This window comes from Rhinatrema bivittatum, chromosome 10 (genome assembly GCF_901001135.1).
Source record: "Rhinatrema bivittatum chromosome 10, aRhiBiv1.1, whole genome shotgun sequence".
In the NCBI taxonomy this organism is placed as follows: domain Eukaryota; kingdom Metazoa; phylum Chordata; class Amphibia; order Gymnophiona; family Rhinatrematidae; genus Rhinatrema; species Rhinatrema bivittatum.
In genome coordinates this window covers 97,599,102-97,624,100 of record NC_042624.1, presented here as the reverse complement: position 1 = coordinate 97,624,100, position 24,999 = coordinate 97,599,102, and the positions used below count along the sequence as shown (strand labels likewise).

Below are 24,999 nucleotides of genomic sequence, written 5' to 3'. Positions count from 1 at the left end.
CGGCCACGGGAGCACGAGAGCGTCTAACGCCCTCCGCCCCTCGCTCTCGTCCGGCGGCTGAAGAACCGGGGCGCCTTTGGTGTTCCGTTGCGGACTCCATGAGATCCATGTGGGTGGGCTCCCACCGCCGGACGAGCAGCTGCATTGCCTCGTCGGAGAGGGACCATTCCCCGGGATCCAGAAGTTGAACGGCTGAGGAAATCCGCCTGTACGTTGTCCACATCCCTCGCATGTGCGAGGCGGCCAGGCGGTCCAGATGTGCTGCTCCGCCCACTGCATCAGCATCTCTGCCTCGAGCGCGATCTGCGGACTGCGGGTGCCGCCCTGTCGGTTGATATAGGCCACCGTCGTCCGCGTTGTCCGATAAGATCCTGACCTCCCGGTTCCGAAGGGCGGCAGGGAAGTGCTGGAGCGCTATCTGACCGCTCTGGTCCTCCAGGGCGATTGATGGACCACTTTGATTCCTCCGCGGACCAAGTCCCCTGCGTGCGCTGCGATCGCAGACCGCTCCCCAGCCTACTAGACTGGCGTCGGTTGTTAACACGACCCAATTTGGCAGATCGAGAGACATGCCGCGGGCCAGTTTCTCCGGATCCATCCACCAGGTTAGACTGTTCCTGGCAAACGGCGGCAGGGGGAGGAGCAACCTGATAGTCCTTCGAAAGCGGTTTCCAGCCGGGATAGAAGCGATCTCTGTAGAGGCCTGAGGTGCGCAAATGCCCAAGGGACCATGTCGATGGTGGACCCATCACCCCCAGGAGCTGCAGATAGTCCCAGGAGGTAGGGACCGATAACGCAGAGAACCGTTGTATGTGTTCCCGCAGGGCCTGCGCCTTGTCCTGACGCAGGAAAACCGCGCCGAGACGGGTGTCGAAGGTCGCCCACCAGGAAATCCAAAGCGCTGCGAGGGTACCAGGGAGCTCTTGGAGAAGTTCACCACCCATCCCAGGGACTGCAGAAACTCTATGACCCTGGCCACAGCCTCCTGTCCATGGCGAAAAGACTTCGCCTCGGATGAGCCAATCGTCCAGGTAAGGATGAACTAGTATCCCCTCCTTCCGCAAGGCAGCCGCTACCACCACCATGATTTTGGTGAAAGTGCGCGGCGCCGTCGCCAGCCCGAACGGGAGAGCCACAAACTGAAAATGTTGATCCAGGATCTTGAACCGTAGGAGACAATGATGCTCCCGGCGAATGGGGATGTGGAAGGTAAGGCCTCCGTCAGGTCCAAGGAGGCCAGAATTCCCCCCGATCAGCACAGCCGCGATCACTGACCGCAGCGTTTCCATGCGGAAAACACGAACTACCCGGAGTGATTTGTTGACTTCCTTCAGTCCAGGATGGGGCGGTAGGAGCCGTCTTCTTTGGAACCCCACGAAGTAGATGGAATAATGGCCCGAGCCCACCCCTCTCCGCAGGGCACGGGCGCAATGGCGCCTATCTCCCAAAGGCCTGTCCAGGGTCAACTGCAGCCGGCACTTCGCTTGTCGTCCGAGCCGCAAGGGGAGAATACGAACCGTCCCTTTGGAGGCGCGGACAACTCCAACGCGTACCTTGTCCGATGGTATCCAAGACCCACTGGTCCTAGGTGATCCGGCCCACTCCTGGTAGAAAGAACGCCAGCCGCCCCCCGATCCTGGGAACGGCGGAGTGGGCGAGCCTACATCATTGCGAGGACTTGGGAGAGGGCTGTCCACCTGAGGGAGGCGGGACCGTGCGGGGGCGGCGCCCGCGAAAGGAGGCGAGACCAGGGTTGAGACCTGGGGGCCGAGGACCTGGCCGCCGCCGGTCTGTAGTTCCCGGTAGCGCCGTTGCGCCCTGGCTCTGGTCCGAGAGGACTAAAACGCCCTGGTGGAGCGATATCTGTCTTCTGGCAGGAGCGTGAACCGCGTTTCCCCCAGCGACTTGATGATTTGATCCAGATCCCTCCCCGAACAGAAAACTTGCCCCTGAAAGGCAGGGAGCCCAGACTCGACTTGGAGACGTGTCCGCCGCCCAGATTGCGAGCCATAGAGACGGCGTGCCGCTACCACGGAGGCCATGGTGCGGGCGAGTGATTCGAAACAGGTCATAGGAAGCGTCGCTCCATACGCCACCCCGCAGCTTCCAGCCTATCCGCCTGGCGGCCTCCCCGGCCGGTAGGACCTGGAGGTGAGCAGCTGTTGCACCCAGAGGAGGCTGGCCCGCTGTGCCAGCGAACTACACATCACCCGCCCGCAACCCTACCCGCGTAGACCTCGAAGACCCGCTTGAGAAAGACTTCCAACTTGCGATCTTGGGTGTCCCTTAAGGCCGCTCCCCCCCGTCACAGGGATGGTCGTCCTCTTCGTGACCGCTGTCACCCCGCGGAGTCACTTTAGGTACCTTGATGAGATCTAGAAAATCTTCCGGCAGCGGATACAGTTTCTCCATGGCCCCGGCTGCCCTTAAGAGCAGCTTCCGGGGCATCCCATTCCCTGGTGAGGAGCTGAATGAAAGACTCATGAATGGAAAAGCCCGAGCTCTCGGCCTCAGGGCTGCCAGGACCGGATCCCCCTTCTTTGAGAAGTGACCCAAGCGGGCGCTAACGGGAGCGGGCGGCTCCGGCGGTGGATCGAGGTCCAACTCCTTGATAATTTGAGGGAGCAGGTCATCCAGCTCTTCCCGCTGGAACAGACGCAGCGTGCGCGGATCATCCCCTCGGAAGTGGAGTCCCCTTGACCCGGGTCCGCCGGGTCCGATCCAGGGGAAGCTGGCCCTGTGCCCGCTGCCCCCGAGCCCACCGGGAGCCGGGGGGGGGGGGGTAGGGGGGGGGGCAGGGGAGGGGAGGGGGGGGGGGGAGGTAGCGAGGGCCGCGGTATACTTGATTGAGGTGGTCCCGTGGGAGCATCGAGTCCCTGCCAGATATGCAGTGTGCATCAACAGGATGAATTCCGGGAAAACCCCGGTCTACCCGAGGGGGTCCTCCGAGGGGGGGGGCCCCCGGGGACCCCTGCCCCTGCGGGCCTGTCTCCTGAGTCCGATTCAGGAAGCAAGAGTGGAGGGAGAGCCCTCAGCAACCCCTGCCCCCAGCGCTGCCTGTTCCCCTTCAGCGCGCATAGTATGTAAAAATGGCCGCCGTTCCGCCAGGAATGGGGGAGGGGCCGGCCCACGCCGCCCGGCGCAAGCCTGCACAGCGAGGGAAATCATCAAGAGGCCGCGAGGTGCCTTCCCCCCGGGGAGGCACCTTGCACAGATGCCCTCCCTCGAAATCCGGGACCCTGGCTCGCCGCAGGCCGAGCAGCGCGCTGGCCGCGGCATCGGAGCCGTCAGGAAGAAGGGAGCCGGCAGGCCAACAGAAAACCACCCGGCACAGCCTCGGGAGGGGGGCCGCGGAGGGGGCCCGCCGCTGCGGGGGGGCCCGGACGGCCCTGCACAACCCCGCCGAAAGCAAGGCGCACCGCGGGGGGGCCTTCCTGGCCGCGCGACCCCGCCGGCGACGATCTCCCTGCCTGCCTCTGCAGCCCACGAGGAGCCGCGAAAATGGCCGCGGGTGAGGGAGGGAGCGCGGAGGGGCCGGTCCTGCTGGCCTCCGCGAGCCCCGATGAAGAAAAGCTGCAAGGCAAAAGCACAAAAAACCAAAGACGCTGCACTTACCCCGCTGCAAGGAGAGAAGATGGAGAGAGCAAACAGCCAACAAACACAGAGGGAAGCCACGCCTCCCAATTAGAACCCTCTACCTTTCTTTTTTTTTTTTTAAAACAAACTTGATCCAAAAAACAGACAGAGAGAAAACAGATTCAGAAGCATACAAGAAGCACAAGAAATGCCTAAGGTAATCGGGAGCAACCCGGAGTTACTACTCGCATCTGCTGGAGTCAGAAGATACTGAACTCCTGCAGAGGGGGTAGTAGTACTCATGGTGACGCCCCCTCGAAGCTTTGACTGACTCCATCTGCTGGATTGGGGACATAACCCACTGTCTGGACTGATCCAGGTACGTACAGGGAAACCGGCATCGACTGAGTCGAAGTCGAATCAATAGGGCGTCAAGGACACCGAAGGAAAACGGAGGTGTCGAAGGGCATCGATGCATGGAGGCGGGCATTTATGCCGTTTGTGGCATGGCCACGGGCATCAACTATAGGGCCACAGACGTTGACGGTATCGATTTGGACAGACTCAGATTTCCAAGTGTACATGGCATCGGTGCCCCAGACACGTGTGTCGGTGGCATCGATATGGACACGTATGGAATCGATGGCATGGATCTCCCAGTCGATGAATTCCATCCCGGCATCAACGCCAGTCCTGGAATCGGCATGGGCATCGATGCCAGCCATAAGGCTGGCATTGGCATCAACGCCCATCCACGGAATCGAGCCGGCATGGATACCCACCGATGGGACCCACCTGGGCATCGAATTTCACCGATGGGAGCAGCCTGGCATCGACTGCCCTCGATGGATGCATTCTAACATAGATGCCCATGGATGAAACACCTGGGCATCGGTGTCCATCGATGCAAAAGGACCTGGCACCGATGCCATCGATGGACGGCCATCCGGCACCAATGCCATCGACGGACAAGTCATCCGGCACCGATGTCCATCGATGGGGACCATCCGGCACCGATGTCCACCGATGGGGACCATCCGGCATCGATTGCCCACCGACGAATCGATGTGGCACCGATGCCCACCGATGGAAAAGGGCTGGACATCGGTGGGGAGGAGGGGGCATCGATGGCATCCCCAAAAGGGGGGGTGGCATCGATGAAGTGCCCCTGGGATCGTTAAAAAGTGTCTCGGGCAGCGGTGGCGGCGACCCGAGTATGCATGGCAGTGACTAACAGTCGTGTGCGTCAATGGCATGCATCCGGGTAGGGACGGCACCGAGGAAGCCCAAGGAAAAAAAACAGTGCGTAGGAGGAAAAGCCTGGTAGCACTGAAAAGCAAAAAACATGGATAAAGGCATCAGGGCACCGTGGGGGGAGGGGCGCTGATGACATATAAAAGCCCAGGGCGGTTTAGGAGGGTCCCGGTGTAGCGATAGGGTATCGACTGCGTGAGGGTACCAGGGAACGAAGGACTTGAAGCTACAGAGGTCCTAAAGTTAAGGAAAAAATCCCTACCCCACTAGCATAAGCAAGCAGAGTGTCACAGAGATACTCGCAAGCTGTTTAAAGCTAACTGAAAAATGGGGGAAGGGAAGGCTTCAGTCAGTTAACAGCCTTAAGATAGTGACAGAAACCGACCGAAAAATAAGAATTAGTACTCACCGAGCGTCGTAAAAACGTACGCGGAGGGAGACCTGTGCAGGGAAAAGTGTTTTTTGAAGTGAAAAGTTAAGTGTTTCCATGAGGTAATTAGTTAAAAAATCCTCACAGAGCTCCAACCGCTATGCTGACTGCAGAGCGGAAAAAAGAAGACTGAGGGAGACACCTGTGGCTCACAGGGATAATTGCAGGCTGGGCATGCTCAGTGCACCCAGTGTGCTAGTGTCAGTCAAAGCTTGTTGAAACTTTGACAGAAAAGTTTTCCGTACAGGGCTCCATCCTCGATGTCACCCATTTGTGAGGACTACCATCCTGCTTGTCCTGTGAGAAAGAATTTTACACCATTCCCTGAAGGTAAAAAGGAAGATATTTCAGTCCATGCCACAGCTACTCTGTTGACATTCTGACTAGAAGTTAGAAGAAGTGACAAATACAGGGAGGCAGACCCTGGGCTGTAGGAAACAAGAGAAGCAACTAGGCTATATAATTAATGTTGGATAACATCCCAACAATAAACTCCCCTGCTGATTCTCAGGCCGATATAGTAAGGACGCGTTAGAGTGCGGCAGGGCCGGGCGCACCCTCGTTTGCCGCACGCACGCACAGTTCGGATCACACACCGCTCGATACAGTATTTAAATTAGACGCAAATGCAAGCCGCATCCAAAGCGCGTCCATGAAGCGGTAGGCCTGAGCAATCCATTTTACTGTATAGAGCACTATAGAGCGCCTATACAGTATCCTGGATGCACTGGTACCTGTCATTTCAAATGTCATTTGAAATGACAGGTACCAGGAAGTGGATGGTTCTCCTACGCTCGGGCATCGGGGATCGCCAGTCCTCTCTCCCCCCCTCCCGAAGCAAGGCGCACGGCGAAAATCGACTTGACATGTTATTAAAGCAAATGTGAATAAAATGCAACAAAAGTAAACTTACTGCATGTGAATGACAAAACAGTCCTCTCTCCCCCCCTCCCGAAGCAAGGCGCACCTGGACCAGATGGTATACATCCCAGAGTGCTGAGAGAATTGAGAAATGAAATTGCAGACCTTCTACTGGAAATCTGTAATCTATCAGTAACATGGTCTATGGCAGTGGTTCTCAACTTTTTTTCTGTCGGGACACACCTGACGGATGGTTCTCACATGCATGACACACTGAACCCATAATCGTCATGGGGCTAGAAGTAAAAGTACAGTTTGCATCCACAGGAACCCCCCTGACCCACAATAATGGATGTAAAGCAGAATTATGACATTCCCCGTACAACTCACCTTACAAAAAAGGTATTCTGGTTCTGGTGTCATCTCAGTAACAGCAACTCAAACTCCTTCTACTACCAGGTTCAATAGCCCTACTTATGAAGAGACAGCAGTTTACCACCAATGCATGTCCTCTTGAGAAAACACAACAAATAAGACTGATACAAACACTTACATACTAGTAAAATATCTCACCTCAGTAACACACACAGAACTGACCTAACAAACTAATCCGCACAGTTACACCTGTATTATGGAATGCACTCAACCAAGTAACAACCCGATGAAAAGGCAACACTACAAATATTAAATCAGGCCCTAAACACCAATACACCTCCTATTAGGAAAACAGAACTAGCAAGCAGCTATAGATTCCCACACAGAAATAATTGTAAAACTAAATTAATAAGCAGACTAAATGTTTCAAGGCAGCTATGAACAGAATAACATCCAACAATTAAAAACTTATAAAATCTATTAAAAATTCTCCAAACACCAATAAAATATTTTAAAAAGCAGACATCACATTAAATAATTAAAATAGCAGTCAATCAAGAAAGATAAACTTAAAAAGCCACCTTTACTTACTCCCTCCAGCAGCTCTCCTACTCCTGTCCTCTTCCATGCAGGCCGTAGCACACATCAGAAGCAGTAGTGGCTAAGCTCTATATTCATGGTCCACTTCCTTAGGGCCCATGACCAGTCTCTCTCTGTCTCTCACGCACACACACCATACCAGTCTCACTCCCATGACCAGTTTCTGTCTCTCACACACCAATCATCTCCCAACCAGTCACCTTCCTGAACAGTTTCTCTTATGCCATACACACACACAGGCTCCCACTCCCATGTTCTATCTTACATATACGGGCTTCTCACACCCATACTGTCTCTCTCACACACCCCACACCCCCAGAGTTTCTCACTCCCATGCTCACTCTCTCCACATGCACAGGCTTCTCATTCCCTTAATCACTTTCTTTCACATACACACACCGTCACCTTACCAACTAGTCTCTCTCTTATGCATGCACACACACACACACACAGGCTTCCCACTCTCATGCTCTCTCTCACATATACAGGCTTCTCAGACCCATGTTTTCTTTCACACACACCCCTACAGCACCAGGCTTCTTACTTCCATGCTTTCTCACATACCCAGATTTCTCACTTCCATGCTTTTTCTCTCTCTCACACACACACACACGTCACCTCCCTGACCAATCTCTCACTCTCTCACACACACTCCAGTCATCTCCCTGACCAGCCACTTTTATTGTCTCATATATACATACATCACCTCTCTGACCAGTTTCTCTCAAACACACACATGCTTTCTCTCACACACATGCTCTCAATCACACACATTCTCTCACTTACAGGCTGGCTATCTTCTCTCTCTCTCCCTCCTTCCTCCCCCGAGCACAAATGGTAGCTGCAGCAGCCTCCTCCAGCCCCTGCAGGCCAAGAAAGAAGAATCCCATCGGCCGCAGGAGGCTTATACTGTTGTCTCCTTTGCCGATTGCCGGCTGCTTCCATTGCTCCGGTCCATGCTAGTGCTCGGGGGTCAATACTGCTACCGCCGCCGCTGCTACTTTTCCACGCAGCATGGCTCTCTTTCCCACACACTGCACTGTGTATCACTTCCTGTTCCGGGGCAGGCGCAGGAAGAAGAAAAGACCAGCCGGGGGTGCCACAGCTTCCTTTAACAACGCTGCCGTTCCCATTGGGCTTGAACGTGCTGTTAGCCCGGCGGCAACAGCAGCAGGGAAGGAAGAGCAGCGGGAGAGACCGGGAGCACGCGACACACCTGCCAGTGCTTGGCGACACACCAGTTGAGAAGCGCTGGTCAATGGTACCTGAAGACTGGAGAGTTGCCAATGTAATGCCAATTTTTAAAACGGGATCAAGAAGTGATCAAGGAAACTACAGAACTGTAAGTCTGATGCCTGTGCCATGCAAAATAATAGAAACTATCAAAGAACAAAATTGCTAAACATATAGATAGGCATAGTTTAATGGGACAAAGCCAACATGGATTTAGCCAAGGGAAAGTCTTGCCTCACAAATTTGCTCCATGTTTTTGAGGGTGTGTATAAACATGTGGTTTATATTCATGGTTTATATTCATGGTTTTATAAGATACACGCTATGCGCGTATCTTATAAATTCCAGCGTACTTATTTAAGATCTGCCTCTATATAAATCCCCCCCCCCCACACCTTTGTTGTGCAAGTTACGCCTGCTTGAAGCAGGCGTAACTTGCGCACGCCGCCTCGGCAACCCCCGTCACAAGCCGCAGTGCCGGGGGACTCGGGATCGCCCTCCCGGCCCGCCCCCGAACCGTCACCATGCCCCCGGACTGCCCCCTGACATGCTCGCTCCCGCCCCTTTTACGAAGCCCCGGGACTTACGCACATCCCAGGGCTTTGCGCGCGCCTGCAGCCTATGTAAAATAGGCACGCAGGGCTTTTAAAATCTAGCCCATAGTGTATCTAGATTTCCAGAAAGCATTGACAAAGTCCCTCATGAGAGACTTCTTAGGAAATTAAAAAGTCATGGGATAGGGGGGTAGTGTCCTATTGTGGATTTCCAACTGATTAAAAGATAGAAAACAAAGTAAGGCTAATTGGTAAATTTTCCCAATAGAGAAAGTGAATAGTGGAGTGCCCCAGGGATCTTTTTTGGGACCACTGCTTTTTAATATATTTATAAATGACTTGAAAATGGGAACAACAAGAGAGGTAATCAAATTTTCTGATGACACAAAATTATTCAGAGTTGTTAAATCACAAGAGGCTTGTGAGAGATTGCAAGAAGACATTGCAAAACTGGGAGTATAGGTGTGTAAATGGCAAATGAAATTTAATAAGGACAAGTGCAAAGTGATGCCTTAGGGAAGAGTAACCTAAATTATGGCTATACAATGCTAGGTTCCACATTAGGAGTCACCACTCAGGAAAGAGACCAAGGTGTCATCATTGAAAATATATTGAAATCTTCTGCTCGGTATGAAACAGCGGCCAAGAAAGAAAATAGAATGCTAGGAATTATTAGGAAAGGAATGGAGACTAAAACAGGGAATATCATAATGCCTCTGTATCTCTACATGGTGCAACCTCATCTTGAGTACTTGTGCAGTTTTGGTCACCACATCTCAAAAATGATATAGCAGAATTAGAAGAAGTTCAGAAAAGGGCGACCAAAATGATAAAGGGGATGGAACAATTCCACTATATCTGCGGGATAACTGAGACATGGTTACGTTCGTCAGATTCAGTACTTATTAACCAGTTACCTTATGACGACTATGATATTTTCTCATGTCCCAGGATAGACAAAAAAGGTGGGGGTTTATTACTACTAGTTAATAAAACCTACCATTTAACTCAACAAAAAATTAATATCGCCACACGGTATGAAGTTGCCCTATTCAAATCAAGTCTACTACAAATTTGTTTGGTATATACTCCCCCGGGACTATTAGATCATAACTGTTCCCCCCTTATTGAGTTGTTTTCATCTAAGATTGACACAAATGTACCAACTATTATTATGGGCGACTTTAATTTCCATGTCGATGTGTGTCCTCGTTCAGCTAGTTGCGATTCATTCTTAAATATGTTAGAAGCACTAGGCTTTGTACAAATTATTAATGCCCCCACCCATAGGGCGGGACATATTTTGGATTTGGTGTTCATAAATGATGCCTTTAAGGCTAATTCAGGACCTAATATCTTGCCTGTACCATGGTCGGATCATTATTTAATCACTGCTTCATTGTCATTTAAAAAGCCCCAGACTAAAACTATATCGAATAAAATAGAAATTGAGGTTAAAAAGCCATGTTCATCGGAAGACTTAGTCGCTAGTTTCCCAGAAGCCTTGAAATCATTAAATAGATCCAATATTGTTGATGCAGCTAACTCATGGAATTTAGCTATGTCTGAGTTAGCAAATAAACTATGTCCTACTAGTAAGAAGTGGATCCCCATTCAAGGTAAATTTAGAGCCCCCTGGTTTTCCACCCATCTTAAAGATCTTAAAAAAGGAGTTAGGAAATGGAAAGAATATGGAGGAAAAATGCGAAATGAGGATTCCCAAGTAAATTATAGAATGGCTCTCTATAATTATAGAGAAGCAATTAATTTGGCTAAACGTAATTATTACTCCGAGAGAATACACAAATTCCAGTTCAATCCAAGGATCTTATTCCAGTATGTGTCAGAACTTACCAATCCTAGAAGCAATTCGATTACTTGGGATACCAATGCAAAAAATAAAGCAATGAATTTGCCTTTTTTCTTCAAAGAAAAATTCAAGTAATATTACAAGAACTATCCTTGACTACCCCTCAAAATATTATTTTACCAACTAACCCTTCGGTTAATTGGGCAACCTTTGATCCAGTTTCTTCATTAGAGATAGTAAATCTAATAAAAAAAATGACACCTGCTAATCATCCTATAGACAAAATGCCTATTAATCATTTGAAGAGTGTACAAGACATTATAGCAAAACCTCTAGCTGATTTGATCAATCTATCACTAGAAGAAGGTATTGTTCCAGATGATTTAAAATGTGCAATAGTAAAGCCTATTCTGAAAAAAGCTAATCTAGATCCGGAAGTCCTAGCAAATTATAGACCAATTTCTATTCTACCTTTCTTGGCTAAACTATTAGAAAAAGTAGTTAATCGACAGCTTATGGAGTATTTGGAAGATCATCAGCTGTTATTTCCATCCCAATATGGCTTTCGGAAATCCCACAATACGGAAACTCTTTTAATGTCATTAGTGGATACTATTCAGAAAGGCTTTGATCAAAATACATCATACTTACTAATTTTATTAGATATATCGGCAGCATTTGATACTGTCAGTCATGAAGCACTTATTCTAAGATTGAGGGAAATTGGCCTGCAGGATAAAACACTTGACTGGTTAAATCTTTTCTTATAAATAGATCCTTTAGAGTTAAACTTGGAACAGTGGAATCTGATTTAGTTGATCTCCACACTGGTGTCCCTCAGGGCTCATCATTGTCACCGACTCTGTTTAATGTCTATATGGCCCCATTATGCAGATTTTTATCAGGGCTGGGATTGGTACACTATCTGTTTGCAGATGATATTCAGATACTGCTACCTATAAAAGAGTCCCTGGCAGCCACATTAAAACTCTGGGAGGTTTATCATAACTCATTAAACCAACTTCTTAAACATATGTCTTTGGCTTTAAACAAAGCAAAAACCGAAATGTTATTTATCTGCAACAAGGTAACAGAGAAGATAGAGATGGAAATTGCAAATTGTCTCCCTACGTATAAGATCCAACACGATCTTAGAGATCTAGGATGCATCCTTGACTCAGAACTTAATATGAAACCATCAGTTAAGACGATCATAAAAGATGGGTTTCATAAATTACGCGTTTTAAGGAGATTAAAACCGCTATTGCATCCAAATGATTTCCGAACGGTTGTCCAGGCATTAATTCTACCTAAACTAGATTATTGTAATGCTCTATGGTTAGGAGTACCTCAGTCAATTATCCGCCCGCTCCAACTTTTACAGAATTCTGCTGCGCGACTGTTAACTGATACCAAAAAGTTTGACCACATCTCTCCTGTATTGATGGGTCTGCATTGGCTACCGGTTCATTTCCGTATACAATATAAATGTTTAACACTGATTCATAAAGTCATTTACGGTAGGAATTCCGACTGGCTAAATGCCTCATTGCGCATTCATGTCCCAATACGAAACTTGAGATCACTCGGACAGGCCTTATTGACTATCCCATCACCTAAATTGGCTCATTTGAGTTCAGTTAGAGAGAGATCCTTGTCTTTGGCGGGACCAAAGATGTGGAATTCCCTGCCTGTTCAGATTCGGTTGGAAGAGAACATAAATAGTTTCAGGAAACAAATAAAGACCTGGCTATTTGAACAGGCCTTTCCCAACCAATCATGATCTTATTTTATTTTTACAGACGGAGCAGTTATAGCAACTATAGCAAGGGGAGAAGGGCGAAAAGGGAGATGACTTGATGGACAAGGGTTTGGTGAGGAAGGGTAAACTTATGAATAATAGGGATGACAGGAGGGGTTAAATGTATAAAAAGTAGGGTAATTCCACTAGTAATAAATAAATGGGTGGCTTTCTATGATAATTTTGTAATATGTTTTAGTTTAATTATATATTGGCTATGTAAGAAACATCAGGGTATGTTATATGTTTGTGTATTTACTTGAGCTTTGCTACTGCAACTCAACTTTATTGTAAACCGCCTTGAAATGAACTTGAAAGTCGGTATATAAGGATATATAAATAAATAAATAAATATAAAGAAAAGCTAAAGAGGGGAGATATTATAGAGGTCTATAAAACAATGAGTAGAATGAAACGAATAAAATGTTAATCTGTTGTTTACTGTTTCAAAAATTACAAAGACCAGGGGACATGCAATGAAGTTACTAGGTAATACATTTAAATTAATATTTTTTACTTAACGCATAATTAAGCTCAGGAATTCATTGCCAGAGGATGTGGTGAAAGCTATTAGTGTAGCAGTGTTAAAAAAGGTTGGATAAGTTTCTGGAGGAAAAGACCATTAATCATTATTAAGGCAGAGTTGCAGAAATCCACTGCTTATTTTTGGGATAAGCAGCTTGGAATTTATCTATCCCTTAGTATCTTGCCACATGTGACCTGGATTGGCCACTACTGGAAACAGGATACTGGGCTTGATGGACCTTTGGTCTGACCCAGTTTTGCAAGTCAAAAAAACCAAACTTTCTTTTCCATCTCTTATTCCTCCTACTATGAATTTACTGCATTTCAGTTCTGCAGTTCACCTACCTGAGGTTTTCACAGTTTCCCAGTTCTGGAGGAACTTGAAGGATATCATTGTTTTGTAGGTCCAGCGTGGACAGTTTACCCAACATCTTCAGCTGCAGGGCATCCACAGAGCCAATCTGATTGCTTCCAAGTAGGATAGTTTCAAGACTTGAAATCCGATAAAGAACCTCTGGAAAGACTTTAAATCTATTGAACACAGTAGGTATATCATAAATATAGTAACCTTTAAGAAATCTCTTGAGATATTAAATAACTATTATAGAGAAAACAAATCATACAGAGTAAATTTAAAGTGTGAAATATCAGTATATAGTATGCATATGAGGAAAACCAAGACAAAAAATGTTCTCTCAAAAACATTTTACAGTTAGGAAATTTCACCAATAGCATGAAAAACAAACCTATACCACTTTCTATAGAACCACTTCAATTTACAGGATTTTCTAAAATTGTAAAAAAAATTTTCTTCTTGATTCTTTCTACTGATATAGGCCACATTTTTCAGGTTTGAGAGATTTTGTGTATTCATCAATTGCACTCAGTTTGGATTATGACAGTTATTAAAATCATGGAAGTCCATATTTAGTAAGCTGGCGAGCAGACCAGTTATCTGGCTAAAGTCAGCCAGATAGCCGAATATACAGGACAAGGTAAGTTAACCAGGTAACAGATCCGCCCTGGAACACCCCCACAGAACCTCCTTTTTATCTGGCTAGAGATTTTAGCTGGACGAAAACTTAAATGGCTAAAATCTAGCAAGGTGATAAATTAACAGAAGGTATACACCAACTGTTTCCAAAATAATCAACACCACAAAACCTAAGGAAACATTTCAAACTAAACAATGAATATACAAAAGTATATGATTTATTTTACAATAATAAATGTATTATTACAAAATTACCATCATAACACATAAACACACAAAAAATATTTATTTAATACTCCATTCACACCATCACTCATGCCCATACAGGGGTCACAATTTTCAAAAGTTGCTATTTAGCCATACTGAACAAGAGGGGTTGCAGAATAAAAGATATAAAATAAATAAAATAAATTTAGCAGGATAACTTGTAAGTTTCCCCAAGTCTTCTGTTTAAGGTTTTAACTGCTGTGTGCAGGTTACTCTATTCCATCTGTTTAGGATTGTAACTGATGCTCTATGCAAGTTACCCTGTGACCTCCTGGAAGGAGAATGTAGACCTTTCATTGCTGTTTTGGGCTGAACTGTCTGTGCAAATTAACATGCTCCTGTCACTAGGGATCCTATATGTTTATTCCATGTCTTTTTTGTTGTTGTTGTTGTTTCTGTATTCACCATCTCCTCTGAGAGTGCATTCCAGCCATCTACCACCTCTCCATCAAAAAAATATATCCTGATTTTGTTCCTGAGTCTACCCCCTTGCAGCTTCACTTCATGACCCCTAGTTTTACAGGTTTTATTTCCACTGTAATAGGTTTGCTTCTAGAGCATTAATAGGTATTTTAATGTCTTTTCATAACTCCATCTCTCCTCTCTGCTGCAATATAGAGAAATTTAGTCCTACCTGCTAAATTTTTTTTCCTTGAATCCTGCTAGATCAGTCCAGATGTGTGGGTTTATGCTATCCTACCAGCCGATGAAGGCAGAAACTGCAAACTTTTCAATAACATCATCACTTGTATAAAAAAAAAAGAAATGGTGCAGACAGGCACTTGCCAGTATTCTTGCATCAAAGTAATAGAGTGGAGGAAAAAAAACACTATGAAAAAGAAGAAATATTAAAATTTCTTAACAGGAGGACCTCTTAAAAGCCAACACCCTCTCCCTCTCAGAAACCCACCAGGGGTGGGGAAAGAGGAATAGAAAAGGTAACCAAAAACAGGAGACAAACAAATCTTCCCTCCCCAGATGGAGACCATGTACTCCTCAGAAACTTCAGAGACTCTTATCCAGGATAATAAATCACAACCACCAACTTCCCAAGAGAGTCCTGGACTGGTCTAGCAAGATTTAAGGAAAGAAAATTAACAAATAAGATTGAAAATGTCTCCTTCCTTATCCTGCTACACCAGTGCAAATTCATTGAAGTACCCAAGCCCATTCTAACTCAGTGAAGCATTGTTCTTCACACCTAAGAATGCCTGCTCCAAAGCAACATCCCCCTTGGCTTGTTCATATACTCTGAAAGATTAGTAAATGAATATAAGGAGGATCAAGTGGCTGCCGTACAAATGTTCTCCAGAATAAATCACTGTAGCTCTGCCCAGAGGAGGAACTTGGGCATTTGCAATGAGCACAAGGTGCCCCCAGAGTCCCTAGGCCCTTCAGTAAGTATGCTGGAGAGATTGCCTCTTTGAACCAGCTTGGTAATGACAGATTTGATGCTGCCTCTCCCTTGTGAGGTTCACCAAATACAAACAGCCTTCTCAACTACTAAAAGACAGACACCCTTAGATACCTGAGGAGACTGTGATGAACCTGCATAACATGGAGAGAAATATCTGCACTCTGAAAAACCTCCTTCAGAAGTTCTGGGAACTTGCTTAAATGGAAGGGTAACATGACTTTAGGTAATAAGAACATAAGAAATTGCCATGCTGGGTCAGACCAAGGGTCCATCAAGCCCAGCATCCTGTTTACAACAGAGGCCAAACCAGACCACAAGAACCTGGCAAGTACCCAAACACTAAGAAGAACCCATGCTAGTGATGCAATTAATAGCAGTGGCTATTCCCTAAGTAAACTTGATTAATAGCCGTTAATGGACTTCTCCTCCAAGAACTTATCCAAACCTTTTTTGAACCCAGCTACACTAACTGCACTAACCACATCCTCTGGCAAGGAATTCCAGAGCATTATTGGGCACTGGGTGAAAAAGAATTTTCTACGATTAATCTTAAATGTGCTCCTTGCTAACTTCATGGAATGCCCCCTAGTCGTTCTATTTTTCGAAAGTGTAAATAACCGAGTCACATCTACTCGTTTAAAACCTCTCATGATCTTAAAGACCTCTATCATATCCCCCCCTCAGCCGTCTCTTCTCCAAGCTGAACAGCCCTAACCCTCTTCAGCCTTTCCTCATAGGGGAGCTGTTCCATTCCCTTTATCATTTTGGTTGCCCTTCTCTGTACCTTCTCCATCGCAACTATATCTTTTTTGAGATGCGGCGACCAGAATTGTACACAGTATTCAAGGTGTGGTATCACCATGGCCAACACTGGATAGAATGTGATTTACTCTACAGAAAACCCCCAGTAGGGATGTCTGCAGATAAGGCTTGTAAATTCCAACATAATCTTCTTTTTTTCAGTCAGACCTACTACAAACACCATTTTTAAGGAAAATTCTTCCCCGATGCCTACATGTGGGGCTTGAACGGAACCCTACAAAAGCATTAGCAGACAAATTAAGCTCCCTATTAGGGAACCAGAGGCTTACAAAAGTGGACAAGCGTGTTTACCCCATGAAGTAACCCACAAAGATCCTCTGAAACTGACCTTTATAACAAGAGACTGGTGCAAGTTGATCTCTCAGGCCATGAAGGGCCAAGTATTTGAATATACTTTTTTGCAGCCAGGATGCCGGCTCATCAGGTCGAAAGAGCCAGAGCTTTGCAAAATGCTCAACTTGATGCCCAGCAAACATAAGTCAAAGATGTCAAAATCCTACAGGACATGGGGAGGATTGTGGTGTGCGATTTGCGACACGGGCTGAAGGGAGAGAGAGATGATATCATGTGATGACCACCTGGGGCAGCAGCAGCGGCAGCAGACCCTTCCACCGGCACTGGCCAAGCTGTAAGATAAAAGAAGCTGAATCCAGCATCAGCACCAGACCGGAAATGAAAGAAAACAGAGGAGTACCAGGCTACAGCCTCATTACAACCCATACTATTGTCTTCTTGATCAATCTGGAACCACCAGGATGACCGTCAACAGAGGATCTTCTATCATACATAGAACCCTGACTGAGAGGCCAAGAAAGAATATAAGGAGGATCATTCTCTGGCCAAGGCTGAATTAATTTTGCTGGGACTCCATTCCTTTTGATGACTGAAAATTCTGTCGGCTATGGAGGTCTTTCTTAAAAAAAAAAAAAAAAAAAAAAAAAAAAAAAAGTGTGAAAAGCAGAATATAAAAATCTAAATAAATAAATAAAATTATCAATCACACTCAGATCCAGGTGAGGAAGCTCCACTGAACTGTTATCCTTCGGAAGGCTAGCTGGTTGAGCTCCCACACACTGAAGCCTAAGTATTCCAACCAAGAAAGAAATCTTGGATGATTTCATACTCTTGCAATGTGAGCTGCAGAAAATTGAAGAAATTGTGCTCTATCCACCAGAACAGATCTTGAGCCCTTAGACCATCACTGGGGTCCAAGTGCCTGCCCTGTAAGGCTACATAAACACCCAAAACACCATACACTTCAGTGCAGGCCGAAAGTGTAACAGCGCCAACTCAATGACACCAATTTCCAGCCTGTTTATGGACAACAAGGCTTCTATTCTGGAACAGAGCCCCTGAGCTACCAAATTGCAGCAGTGAGCTCCCCAGCCAACTAGGCTCGCATCAATGTAACCACAATCCAATTGGAAGCCTTTGAAGGATTCAAGTGAACAGTCCAATAAATGAGGCTCTCTCAAAGTGCAGGAGAAGGAAGGCAACCCTCAAAGACCTGTGATTGTGAAGACCAGCGAGGCACTAAAAAGCTCTGAAGAAACCGCATGAGAGCTCTGAACAAAGGGATCAACTCCAAGGTGGTCAAAATGGTATTCAACAATTGAACATAATCTCAAACTTGCTACTTTCCCATGAAAGAACAAACCTGCATGCACACTAACAATTTGACCATCACTTCCTGAACCATAGAGACTCAACTCAATCTGGTGTGAAGGTATTCCATGATTCTGTGGTAATCCTAATGGAATGTTAGTGGGTTTCTAAAAGATCCAGACAAGAGGAAAACTCCACTTGCCTCACTGCCATGCTGACAAATGAAGCATTTTCATAGAGAGATGAGGATACCAGACCCAAACATTCACTAATGAAGTAGAAATTTGTATTTTTATTTATTTTTAACTGGCCTTCTGCAAAGTAGACACCCCTGCGGAAAAATATCCCTTCCTGTGCAAGCAAATCCTTTCAAATGTGAGGCCATACAACAGAATGGAATTGTATCCTCCATCAGGACTAGAACTTGGTGTAACAGGCTGTGAATGACAGGAGATGAGGACGCGAAGACAACTTAATTTCCCTCTTTTAATTTTTAGCTGTTTTTATTTCTTATAATTGATTGTAATCTCTTTTCTGTATATTTATTGAAATGTAAACCATCGTGAAGGCTATCGCTGAGATGACAGTATATAAATGACAATAAATCTTAAACCTTAACCTTAACTGTCAACACTTTCAAGAACAAGAATGGGCAAAAAAAAAAAATCATGGTTCTTTGAATCACAAGATAGCTGATATGCCATACTTGACCCCGAGCTACTACCGGAGTGGAACCACAGCTTCCCGACTCTAGAGCTGCTTCATTGTTATCTCCTCGATGTCTAACAAGTAGGGAGGGAACCAAAAGGACTTCGGAGATGGGAATGTCAAACACAAATAACAGATTTGCACAGAAACCAAGATTCCCCGGCCCACCATAATGGGGATTCTATACCAGACAGATGTCCGGAGATGACTGACTACAGGGACCCCCTCAGAGGGGACCCACTGACTCTCTGGGTCAGACAGGTAGCTCCAGAATGCTGTGCATTGTTAACATCAGATTTCCTAACCCCATGAAAAGACAGACTTCTTCCACAAAACCTGCATCCTCTCCTCCCCACATCCAGAAGACTGCTTCCTTAGGTGGGCTCCTAGCATCCGGGAGCAACTGCAACTTTTACTGACCCAATAAACAAATGGATTCTTTCTGGAAGTTCTAGAGCATCACATCACTTAGATCCTTAAACTTCTCCAGATGCTCTCCAAACAATAACGTCTCCTTAAGGGAAGTTGCTGAGATGGCCTCCAATGGTGTACCAGTCGGCCAGCTACACAGACAAACCCATCTCCGAGGCATGAGAATTGAGACTGAGAAGAAATCTTAAACATGACACATGCTGCAACTGACAAAGAAAGACTGAAAGCCCAAATTGGGCCACATCTAGGCTATCCTGGATTTTGTGCCCCTCCCCCCACCAAAAGGCCCAAACCTTATAATCCCGACAAGGAGAACTGAACAGAGAAGCCACAGCAGAGAAGACACATTTTCTTTCCAGAGAATAAAGCTTGTTACTATTCTTGCCACCCCCCCCCCCCCACCCCCTTTTTGAGATCTCCCTCAGGGAACTCTCATTCAGTATGGATCATATGAATCAAACCCCTTATGGAGAGGAAAATGTCAAGGATGGCATCTCTTATGGATCCTCCTCAACTTTCAAGACTGACCAGCAGAGGGAAGAAACTGCCTGGCAAATAAGACAAGCAAGCTCTCCCTTATAAAAAAAAGACTAAGGGTGGAAGCATCCTCTTCTCAGAGGACATTCTCCTCCAGACCTTTCAGGCAGCTATCCACATTTGCCTCCTCTTTCCTCTGCCCCCCAAGCCTGGTTAGGGAAAGGGGAACAAAGTCCTTCCAGGTTCAAGGCTTCTCTATCTAGACTGGGGTGCTTGTGGATAGAGCCCCTGCATGGAGAAAGCTGGACAAATACAGTAGCCAAAAAATATGTCTAAGCCGTCTCCTGCATAAGGTCTCTGCAAAATACATAACGCCTGGAGCATAGGGGGAAAAAAAATAACCGATAACACGTGAAACATACCTCCTTAGAAAAATGACCTTGGTGAAGTTCCTGGGCTCATTCTGCTTTGGCAACACCAGATCATACACCATACAGCCGAACCAAGAAAGGACCAATCTGAACCAACTGGAGCTGGACCACATGGGAGAAGTAAAAATAGTGACGGTCCTGCCAACGTGCAACTGCTGCTGACAAGGTAAGCAGGCTCTATCTGCTCCCAGACTTTGCCACACATGGAAGAACTAAGGACTCTCAGTCTAACTCCCCAAAGCAGCCCGAGTGAACCTGTTAGAAGTAGGGCCTAAGATGCTACCAGTGCTACACTTGTGTCATCCTCAACATTCCCCCATTGCGCAGCTCCTGCTTCATCAAGAAGTCTTCAGGAGGTGGCTCCAAACAAGTCTTTCCCTTCCAGCTGATGAGACAAAGTAGTCATCCTCTCCGAGGACCTACTGAAAACACTGAATGCTGAACTGGATTCAGAGTTTGCTCAGTGCACTGTTCAAAGGAAAATTTCCCCCTGCACAGCAGTTGCCCCATAGGGCTCTTCCAGCAGCCAGTTAGAGTAGGTTAGTCCTGAATGTTAAGAAAATGGAGATTTTGTTTTGGGGTGATAGTAGATGTGATTTATCTTTGGAGTTGATGGGGGAGGTGATTTTTCCTAAAGAAGAAATTAGATCTCTTGGGATCCAACTTAATACCTCTTTAAGCTTAGAGATATATATTTTAGGCTTGGTTAGGAATTATTTTAGGATTAGATTGCTTAGGCAAATTAAACCTTTCCTGGATACCATAGTATTGAGAAGAGTTGTTTTTGCTTTGGTGCTGTCTTAGCTTGATTATTGTAATGCTTTATTTTTGGGTTGCCTGTAAAAATTTCTCATAAATTACAAATAATTCAGAATACAGCAGCTTGTATAGTTACAAAAAACACTAGGAGAATTTCCTCTAAGCTATTACTACTAGATCTTCATTGGCTTCCAGTGAGTACCAGATGCCAATTTAAAAACTTGGTTCTGGCTTTTAAAGTGTTAAAAGGAGTAGGTTCACCACAGCTACAAAATCAATTAAATTAGTACAAGCCTAACAGATGCTTGAGATCAATGTCAGGTCATTTTCTGAAAGTTTGGGAGGTTAAAACGTTTAGGTATTCCCACCTGAAAGCATGATCTGTTTCAGGAATGATTCCTCAGCTCTGGAATGAGTTGCCATCTAACGTGAGGGAAGAGATTGATTTGCTCAAATTTAGGAAAGCTTTAAAAACTTGTTTGATGAAAGAATGTATTTAGTTGTTTTCATTTTTATTTTAATTAAATTTTTAATTGTATTCATTTTTTGAATATGTATTTGTAAACTGTTTTAATTTTATGTTATACATTGCTTAGGAAGATGTATTCTGTTAGGCGATATATAAATGATTTTTAAATACATACATTTTTTCATAAACAAGCAGTGTTACTGCTTCTGTCTCCCCCACCAGGCCCAAAAGAAACTAGGCCATAAGCGGGGGGGGGGGGGGAGTGGAAGTAGGCAGAGGAGAGGTAAAGGGAGATACTCCAGTCCCTGAAAGGGAGAAGCCTACAATATAACTTCTAATCCCACCAGGCCCCCTTTCTGTTCAAAAAGGCCCTGCAAGAGCCTTGGGTGCCACTACCAGACCACAACTCCTTTTTGCTCAACTAGGCTCCAACTGAAACCTAAGAGACATTTACCGTGGCCAGCTGTACCAGGCATCCAACAAGGAAATCCCTGGGAGCCAGACAAGGCCTGCTCCACACTAGAGAAACAAGTGCAAAATTGCTATATAGTAATATAACATAGTAAATGACAGCAGATAAAGACCAAAATGGTCCATCTAGTCTTGCCCTAGGAGCAGAGATCCTGTTCTATCAGGGGAAGCAGCCCATAAGATGTTGCCCTGGGAGCAAACTCTACCAGGGACAAGGCCCAAAGAACAGAGCCTTGGGAGTCAATAAGTCCTCCTGCACCAGTCCAGAACATCTACCAACTGTTGGGGACAGACAATACTGGCAAGTGCCTTGTCCGCATCTTCCTTTATACCAAAGATGTCACTGAAAAGCCTGTGGCCTCTGTCTCCATTTGCAGGTAGGATGACAAACCTATGTTTCTGAACTGGTCTAACAGAAAAAGGAAACAGATTTACAACCTTCAACCTTATCTTATATGGTTACTTCTCTCTGGAGCGCCTCTAGTCTAGCTCTATCCATTCTGAGATATGGCCTCCCGAACTGAATACAGTAGTGTAAGCGAGGCCTCACAAATGACTTGTACAGAGGGATTATCACTTTCTTTTCTAATGGTTATACCTCTCCTTATGAATCCAAGCATCCCTCTGGCTCTGGCCACTGCCTTATCACATTGTTTTGCTATCTTGAGAGCATCAGATGCTATTGCTCCAGCTCCCTCTCTGGGTCAGTGCACATCAGCATCTCACCTTCATTTGCACACAGCTCCTTTGGATGTTTGTGCCTCAAATGCATGACACTAATTTTTTGAATTTAATCTTAACTGCAAACATCTGACCACTCCTCCAGCTTTCTTAGATCTCATTCTGTCTGCTTCCTCAGGGGTATCTACTCTGTAGCAAATCTCAGTGTAATTTACAAACAGACAATATCACTCAAAGATATTGAACAGAACCAGTACAGGACAAGTCCCCATTAATCACTTTTGCCACCTCAGAAAAAAATTCCGTTTATCACTACCCTCTATTGTTTATTACTTAACCAAATTCTAATCCAGTCCACCACCTTGAGACCCATCCCTATGCTGTTTCGTTTATTAATGAGCCTATGTGGGACAATATCAAAAGCTTTGCTGAAATCCAAGTAAACCACATCCCCCATGTGCTTTAATCTAATTCTCGTCAATTGTCAGATTATATACTCGGGCAAAATATATTCAATATTATAAAACAGATGTTGGACAACAGAAAGAAGCTAATCTGATAATTTTACAGTGAATATATGGTCATGTACATATTCAGTGACAGTGTGAACAAAGATGGTTCTTCCATCTACAAACCCTGGCACCAGAATTTTTATTGAATATGAAAAGTGTTACCCTGTGTGTTTTAACTCAAGGGAAAAATCTTTCGCTTTCCAATGTACAGTATAGCCTTCTACTTAGTCACATGCTTTGAATGATTATTGGCTTTTCTGAATCATGTGGTGTTTACGGGCATCTACATATGCACAAGAACATAAGAAAATACCATACTGGGTCAGACCAAGGGTCCATCAAGCCCAGCATCCTGTTTCCAACAGTGGCCAATCCAGGCCATGAGAACCTGGCAAGTACCCAAAAACTATGTCTATTCCAGGTTACCATTGCTAATGGCAGTGGCTATTCTCTAAGGGGTAGATTTTCAAAAAGCGCGCCTTCGCGTACTTTTGTTGGCGCATCAGGCGCAAACAAAAGTACGCTGGATTTTAGTAGATACGCGCGTAGCCGCACGTATCTGCTAAAATCCTGGATCAGCGCGCGCAAGGCTACCGATTTCGTGTACCCGGCGCGCGCCGAGCCGCACAGCCTACCTCCGTTCCCTCAGAGGCCGCTCCGAAATCGGAGCGGCCTCGGAGGGAATTCGCTATCGCCCTCCCCTCACCTTCCCCTCCCTTCCTCTACCTAACCCACCCCCCCGGCCCTGTCTAAACCCCCCCCTTACCTTTGTTGGGGGATTTACGCCTCCCGGAGGGAGAAGTAAATCCCCATGCACCAGCGAGCCGCTGGCGCGCCTAGATGCAACCCAGGGGCGGTTCCGGAGGGCACGGCCACGCCCCCGGACCGCCCCTGGCTGAAACTACGCCCCTGGGCCCGCCCCCAAAACGCCGTGTCCTGCCCCGAAAACGCTGTGCCGATCGGCCCCGCCCCCGACACGCCCCCCTCTGAAAACCCCGGGACTTACGTGAGTCCCAGGGCTCTGCGCGCGCCGGCAGGCCTATGTAAAATAGGCGCGCAAGGCCCTGCTCGCGTAAATCCGGGCGGATTTACGCGAGCAGGGCTCTTAAAATCCGCCCCTAAGTGAACTTAATAGCAGGTAATGGACTTCTCCTCCAAGAACTTATCCAATCCTTTTTTAAACACAGCTATACTAACTGCACTAACCACATCCTTTGGCAACAAATTCCAGAGTTTAATTGTGCGTTGAGTAAAAAAGAACTTTCTCTGATTAGTTTTAAATGTGCCCCATGCTAACTTCATGGAGTGCCCCCTAGTCTTTCTAGTATCCGAAAAAGTAAATAACCGATTCACATCTACCCGTTCTAGACCTCTCATGATTTTAAACATCTCTATCATATCCCCCCTCAGCCGTGTCTTCTCCAAGCTGAAAAGTCCTAACCTCTTTAGTCTTTCCTCATAGGGGAGCTGTTCCATTCCCCTTATCATTTTGGTAGCCCTTCTCTGTACCTTCTCCATCGCAATTATATCTTTTGAGATGCGGTGACCAGAATTGTACACAGTATTCAAGGTGCGGTCTCACCATGGAGCGATACAGAGGCATTATGACATTTTCCGTTTTATTCACCATTCCCTTTCTTTTTTTTTTTTTGCAAAATAATTTTTATTGAGTCAAAAGCCGTGGTCACAGTAAAAAACAGCTCCAAAGAGCCTCAAACGGTACATATACAGAATACTCGGCAATAAACTAAACACGGTCACACAATAGGCATGTTTCCCAGAAGTGATAGCCCCCACCAACCAACATTGGGGTACCAACCATGAACCCGTGACCCACTTTTCCATTAACCTTTTTTTTCCCATCCCAGAACCCAACTCAAATAAACATTTACCTTTCCCCCCACCGTACCCCAAACCCACCGTGTGGAGCTTACT

General features: G+C 46.0%; 1 protein-coding gene across 4 annotated transcripts in view; it reads right to left on the bottom strand.

The window, feature by feature from the left end:
* LRRC40 (leucine rich repeat containing 40) overlaps positions 1-24,999 on the bottom strand; it is a 123,462-nt gene that overhangs the window by 12,783 nt on the left and 85,680 nt on the right. For 3 of the 4 annotated variants that reach the window (XM_029618371.1, XM_029618369.1, XM_029618370.1), the window contains exon 14: positions 13,365-13,550. The exons of the other annotated variant lie outside the window; for it this stretch is intronic. In XM_029618371.1, the coding sequence (XP_029474231.1) occupies positions 13,365-13,550 (186 nt within the window). The remainder of the gene's footprint in view (positions 1-13,364; positions 13,551-24,999) is intronic. 4 annotated transcript variants of the gene reach the window in all.